The sequence below is a fragment of the Penaeus monodon genome, chromosome 2, assembly GCF_015228065.2.
Source record: "Penaeus monodon isolate SGIC_2016 chromosome 2, NSTDA_Pmon_1, whole genome shotgun sequence".
NCBI lineage: Eukaryota > Metazoa > Arthropoda > Malacostraca > Decapoda > Penaeidae > Penaeus > Penaeus monodon.
Window position 1 is genome coordinate 57,112,380 of NC_051387.1, and position 7,500 is coordinate 57,119,879.

A 7,500-nucleotide genomic window follows, 5' to 3' on the forward strand; every position below is an offset into this window, starting at 1 on the left:
GAGAGAGAGAGAGAGAGAGAGAGAGAGAGAGAGAGAGAGAGAGAGAGAGAGAGAGAGAGAGAGAGAGAAAATTCTGCAGAGATGTTAACTATGTTTGAATTATTAAGAAATTTTTCATTACACTATATGCACTTTTATGGTTTCAATGTAGAGGCACTGGTGAAACTCAGTCGATTCTCAGACGCAAACAAGGAGACTGTATAAACAATATTACTATTCTGAAATGGATACAGCAAGATTAATCTCACTTCGCTGTACCGCGGCATAATTACTTATTCAACTATGGAAAACAACAACAACAACAAAAAAACGAAAACAAACGTAGTATCAATTTTTCGACGTTAATATGGGGGATCTTGTATGGCTGAACAGAATTTTGATAACACAGACTGACACGGGATGTAAGGGATATTTGAAGATATTTTACATACTCTTTTCAACAATGGTTCATGGAAGAGCTTTGTACGTCATGAATTATTGGTAATATATACATTTTGTGTCTCCGAGAAGATAAGAAACTGGATTCCACTTTACGCAAACATAGCATGAAGATTAAGAATGTCCATGCTGTTTGCATATTCTCACGGAGTTTCTCGAATCTGTTTACACTTTATATTGTAAAACTCTTACTTTCTAAATTCCGCTTTCGTATTTCATATCTATGCCTGTCACTGGAATTCATATTCTCAAATTTCTAGAACGTTTCATATATAAATTTCCCCTCCCCCCCCATAACAAAAAGAGAAGAAGAAGAAGAAGAAGGGGGGAAAAAAGGCGGAAAAAATATCACTTCACCTGATGTCAAAACGCGAGAATTAACAGTGCGAGAATAAATATGGAGAGATTCTTTTTTCGATGTCATATAGTACCCGACGAAGCCCAGAAAACCATCTATCAGTGCTTAACTATCTATCAGTGCTTAAAGTCTCCAAACGACTCGCTTACCCGAAACAGATACGCTTTCTTAGCATTTTGTCGTCTACGTTTGTTGTTACGTCGCCATCAAAGCATGTTAAAGCATACACGCTGCGGGCTGGTTGCTCAACACTTGCTTGAATAAGCTTATGGTATTCGCCCAGAACGGCCCCCTGGCAAGCACTAGAAAAAAAAAACAACAGCAAAAAAACACACATATAAAAAAAAGAAACTCATTCACGTACACCTACGCTGTTATTACATGTTTCATCTCACACTCTATATTACTTACATCTTTATTAATCGTTAACGTTAATACGCCCTCCCCCACCCCCCTATTTCTGTTTATATATGACTCTATCTTCTAAGCTCCCAAACCACCCACCCACAGCATCTCCCTCCCCTCCCACCTCCATCCTCATCCCACCCCCTCATCTCCCTCATTACACCTCCCCCCCCCCACGAACAGACTCTGAAGGGGGCGGGTCCTCGTGGAGTTTCCCTTCGAGAGAGCTTATTTAAAGGACGTCCAGAGAGAAAGCCTCAGTTTCGTGCTGACTTACTCCAGACGAAGGTGACTTGGAGCTTCATCATCTCACAAGGAGTAAGTGTTCGTGAGTGTGTTCGTGAGTGTGTTCGTGAGTGTGTTCGTGAGTGTGTTCGTGAGTGTGTTCGTGAGTGTGTTCGTGAGTGTGTTCGTGAGCGTGTTCGTGAGTGTGTTCGTGAGTGTGTTCGTGAGTGTGTTCGTGAGTGTGTTCGTGAGTGTGTTCGTGAGTGTGTTCGTGAGTGTGTTCGTGAGTGTGTTCGTGAGTGTGTTCGTGAGTGTGTTCGTGAGTGTGTTCGTGAGTGTGTTCGTGAGCGTGTTCGTGAGTGTGTTCGTGAGTGTGTTCGTGGGTGTGTCGTGAGGTGTTCGTGGTGTGTTTCGTGAGTGTGTTGTGAGTGTGGTTGAGGGGGAGTGTGTTGTGAGTGTGTTGGGTGGGTTGTGGATGAGCTGTGGGTGGGTTGAAGGTGGGTTGTGGGTGGATTATGGGTGGATTGAAGGTGGGTTTAGTGTGGGTTGTGGGTGGGTTGTAGGTGGGCTGTGTGGGTGGTTGTGTCGGGTTGGGGTGAGTTGTGGTGGTGTGGGTGGGTTAGGGTGGGTTGTAGGTGGGCTGTGGGTGGGTTGTGGCTGGGTTGGGGTGAGTTGTGGTTGGGCTGTGGGTGGGTTAAGGGTGGGTTGTAGGTGGGCTGTGGGTGGGTTGTGTCTGGGTTGAGGGTGAGTTGTGGTTGGGCTGTGGGTGGGTTGAGGATGGGTTATGGGTGGGTTTCAGGATGGGTGGGTGTATACTTCGTTGTCGCGGGTTGAGGGTGGGCTGCAGGTGGATTGAAGGTGGGTGGGTGGGTGCCGGTTAGTTTTATAATTGGTGTATCTTCGTGTTGGGATGATTTCTAGTTTTTTAAAAATCTTTTCCTTCTTCTTCGTTTCTATTCTCTGTTTTTCTTTCTTCCTTGTTTTCTGCTTTCTTTCATTCGGTCTATTACTCTCTCTCTCTCTCTCTCTATCTGTCTCTCCGTTTTCTCTCAGGTTCTCTCTCTCTCTCTCTTCTCTCTCTCTCCTCTCTCTTCTCTCTTCTCCCCTTCTCTCTCTTCTCTCTTCTCTCTTCTCCTCTCTCCTCTCTCTTCTCTCTCTCTCTCTCTCTTCTCTCTCTCTCCTCTCTCTCTCTCTCTCTCTCCTCTCTCTCTCTCTCTCATCTTATATATATATATATATACTATATATATATCTCCCTCTCTCTCTCTCTCTCTCTCTCTCTCTCTCTCTCTTCTCTCTCTCTCTCTCTCTCTCTAAAAACTACGAATATACGGATATTAAACACAAGAAAATGGGATTCAAACTGTGGAAGTTTATACAGTGAAATAGAGAAAATCTAATGTTTATGTTGAGAAAGTAGAGGAGTAAGAGGAGGAGAGAGGAGAAGGAGAAGCAGGAAAGGAAGAAAAAAAGGAGAAAAAGAAGAAATATTAGAAGTAGCAGAAGATGAATCAAGAGAAAAGAGAACGAAGAAGAATAAGTGGAAGAAGAAGAAGAAGACGAAAAAGAGAAGAAAAAAAACAGAAAAGATAAAAGGAGAAGAGCAAACAGAAGACAAAGAAAGAGAAGAGGAAAAAGGAAACAGAAACAGAAACAGAAGAACAAGAAACCAAGTGTTCAAAAATGAAAAACACAAATCTAAATAAAAAAAACTGGTTATATAATGAATATATATAACATAATTACACATGAGGTCGTATAACGTGCATAGTGTAAATAATGGCGCTTGGCTATGGGAGAGTTTCAATGGTGTTTAAGTGCTGGATTTGTTGATATTATGAAAGATATGGACGATTGTCTGTGTAAATATATTTCTCCTTCAGCATAGTGTACGATTTTCAGTCTGTGATTCCAGTTAATATAATTTGTGAAATTATTTGGATTTCGTTAAAAAATGGTTGGTTATTAATTGTAAATGAGTATATTTAGGTTTGCAAGTTTGCACTAAGAGAAAGAGAAAGATATAGTGAGAAAGTGAGGGAATGAGAGAGAGAGGAGAGATAGAGAGAGAGAGAGAGAGAGAGAGAGAGAGAGAGAGAGAGAGAGAGAGAGAGAGAGAGAGAGAGAGAGAGAGAGAGAGAGAGAGAGAGAGAGAGAGAGAGAGAGAGAATAGGAAAATAAGAGAAAGAGAAAATCGACCTTTATTCTTTTCCCTTTTAGTTTCATTGATAGTGAAATTGGTATTCGAAAAATATGTCACCACATAACGTAAGATTTAGATCCACATGTTAAAGCTATTTTTAGATAACTAATGAACGAAAGTGTAGTGATTTATACGTGCATTCTGTACTCCCATCTTGCATTCTTGCATTATCGCAGGAATCTTAAGGCTGAAGAGAAACTGATGAGAAAGTCACTTAACGAACAGCTTGATTATCAAACAACAGTAGATACATGTACTTTGAAAACAAAAAACAAAAAACAAAGCATGGTGATAATGTGAAGGGTATTACAAAGTAATAGATTCAAGTGGATTTTAAAGACGCGTTGATAATGATACTAATCTTCTGTCTTCTAACTTGCAGCACAAAATGCGGGCGTTTCTGATATTGGCCGTGGTGGCGCTGGCCGTCGAGGGGCAGCTAAGACCAGGTCCTCCGAGACGAGGCCCACCACACCGCAGGCAGTTCCAGGGCCCACCGCGAGGAGGACCCCCATTCCGAGGCCCTCCACTCCCTCCCCCTCCAGGTTTCCGAGGACCACCTCCTCCCCCTCCTCCGGGCGCGTTCAGACCCCAGGGCGGGCCAGGGTTCCGACCGGGCCAGGGGCAGACGTTGGGCCAGCTGCCCCTGAACCCGCGGCCGGAGTTCGACAACCCCAACTTCATCCCGCGCGAGGAAGCTGTCTTTTCCGGGGAGGAGGTGGCGTTCAGCGCCGGCGACGACTTCGGTCCGCTCTTCGCCGATGACGTCCAGGGCCCCCGCCAGAGCCACGAGCGGTTCCGGGACGACGAAGGAGGCAGCCTGGAAGCCACGCCCTTCTTCCAACCCGACCACGACCTTCCTGCGGCCACCGAGGACTCGCATGGCCTCCCCGAAGCCCCCGCCCCCCATCAGCAGGTGGAGGAACCGCACCAGTTCGAGGAGGAGACACAGGAGGTTGTCGACGTCTTGTCAGCGCCCCCTTCTAGACGGCCCCGCCCACCCTCGCAGCGGCCACGCCCACCTCAGAGCCGGTTCCCGTCGCATCCCAATCAGTTCCCTCTGGTAAGCATTGGGGGACAACGAGGAAAAGGGGGAGAGGGAGAAAAAGAAAAAGAAAAATGAAAAGAAATATATAAAACGATAACTTTTTAATTCTAATTTGCATTTATTCACTGATTTACTATCATCTTAGTAAGACAACGTAAATACTTGACAAAGAAAATGCTTGGTCATGATTCGTCTTTGTTTTAGTGAAATCTGCACGATGGAAAAACCTATTTGCTTATCTATTTTTACATTTAGTTTAGTTTAAGTGTTAGTATGGTTATTACCACACCCGTTCCCAGCATCAGTGATTATAGCTGATTAATGGAGTCATTACCTTTACTGTCGTTATTATCGTTACTCATCATGATTTAGTGTTATCATTATTACTGTTATTATTATCATTGTTTTAGCTATTATCATAATAATAATAATATCAATAACAACAGGATGAAGATGATAAAAATAACAGTATTAAGAGTAATGGTAATAATGATTATCATTATTGCTGCTATTATCATTATCATTAATATCAATATTGCTGTTATTATTATCATTATCATTACAATTATCATGATTCTTCTTCTTATTCTCATCATTACCCTCATCATTTTATTACTATTATCATTATCATCATCTATATTATTATTATAATTATTAGTAATAATAGTAGCAGCGGCATTACCATAACACACACATTATGATAATAGTGATGATAGTAATAATAACAAATTCACGTATTTGTATAATACTATTAGATATGTGTCTTACAGATCCTATGATACATTCACATGTGTATTTTGTATAGGATATCACACACACACACAGATGTGTATATATGCACACACACACACACACCACACACACACACACACACACACACACACACACACACACACACACACACACACACACACACACACACACACACACACACACACACACACACACACATATGTATATCTATATCTATGTATTTATCTAGTTATACACACACAGTATATATATATATATATATATATATATATATATATATATAAATATATATATATATATATATAATATACACACACACACACACACACACACACACACACACACACACACATACACACACATACACGTACATGCATCAATACACACATTTCAGCTACACGCACACACCTTTTCCAACGAAATGCACTCGCCCCCCACACGCACGCTTGCATGCTCACCGCACTATCACACGCGTAAACACACCTCCACGTTAAGCTCAGCAGCTCCTGGCCGGCGGGAGAAAATCGACCACTTTCCCTCCTCTGAGACGACTGCCTGCTACCACTTTCTAACCACACGCCAACCACCTGGCTTAGTTGTCTTTCTTATAGGAGAATGACTATCCCTTGGTTCTGTGTGTGTTGTGGGGTATGTGTGTGTGTGTGTGTGTGTGTGTGTGTCTGTGTGTTTTTGTAATGGAGTGTATGCTGGTTGGGTGTGGTTTTGGATTTATTCTTTGTGTTGTTTTAATTTCTTTATATATCTGGATTTTTTTTTAAATTGAAAATGTGGTCTCGTTATTACAATTTCTATTGCTGTTATTACTATAATTATCAACATTATGCTTATTATCATTACCTCTATGCCATTATCATTATTATCATTACCGTTACTGTCATCCGTTGCAGAGAAGTATTTTAATTAATCAATTAATTATTTATTTTCATAATACAGCGCTCACGAAGGTTCATAATTCTGCAATCAACTTATTTTCTTGTTTATTCGTGCGTTTTACTCCCACGTTAACTGGGATTAGACTTCAAACTTTATTCAACTTAATCAAATTCATATCATAATTCCCACAAAAAATAAAATCCACAAGAAACGTAATCTATCAAGTTCAATTTATAGGTGAAAGACTGAGGAGTTTATTCGCTTGACTTGCGCTAAATTTCTCAAGTGACTGTGAGAATTGTTGTTGCTATTTCTGCAAGTGTCATTACTTTCGTTTTATCAGTGTTATTGTTGTTTTGATTATCATTTTGGTCATCATCATTTATTGATTTTTATCGTTACTATCAATCTTATCATTATTAACAGTGTTATTATGATCATTATCAATAGTATTATCTCTATGACAATTATCCAATAGCGCTATCATCATACCATTATTAGGCTGATATCAACGTTCTCAAAATCTACTTCATTACAATTACCACTACTTTTATCGTCATTATTAACACCATAACCATTGTTATAACTATTATTATCATCATTACTATCCCGTTATGATGGTGATAACGGTTATGATGATAATTATGGTGATGAGGGTAAAGAAGCGAATGATATTAGAACTGAAAACAACGGCAATTAAACTTATAACGCCCATAGAATTAACCATAATAAAACTAATAATACAAATGATAGTGATGATAATCATCATCAAAATCGACAACCATCAACGTCGTTACTGTTCTCCTTTTATCACCAATTTATCAAACAATCGTATTCCCAACATCCTTATCCTCCCCCCTACTCGACCTATCCTGACCCCAAACGTCTGACCTCCTCCTGCAGCACAACGTCATCGAGGAAGCTCCACCTCAGACCCGTCAACGACCCCTCCGTGACCCCCTCGTCGAGTACCAATACGACGACGAAGAAGGCGAAGACGAGGACGAGGAGGAAGAACCCGACCGCCTCTCGATCTTGCTGCAAGACTCCCACTTTACTTGTGCCTCCAAGAAGAATGGTTATTACGCTGACGAAGAGGTGGATTGTGAGGTCTTCCATTACTGCCAGGATAGCGTGAAGCACTCCTGGTTGTGTCCTGAGGGAGCGTCCTTCCAT

General features: G+C 41.3%; 1 protein-coding gene across 1 annotated transcript in view; it reads left to right on the forward strand.

The window, feature by feature from the left end:
• The first annotated feature begins 346 nt into the window (after positions 1-346).
• Positions 347-7,500, forward strand: part of LOC119579373 — an 8,926-nt gene continuing 1,772 nt past the window's right edge. The window contains exons 1-5 of the mRNA XM_037927151.1: positions 347-401; positions 511-617; positions 1,385-1,519; positions 4,012-4,692; positions 7,228-7,500. The exon at positions 7,228-7,500 is cut by the window's right edge and continues 3 nt beyond it. Of these exons, the coding sequence (XP_037783079.1) occupies positions 347-401; positions 511-617; positions 1,385-1,519; positions 4,012-4,692; positions 7,228-7,500 (1,251 nt within the window). The remainder of the gene's footprint in view (positions 402-510; positions 618-1,384; positions 1,520-4,011; positions 4,693-7,227) is intronic.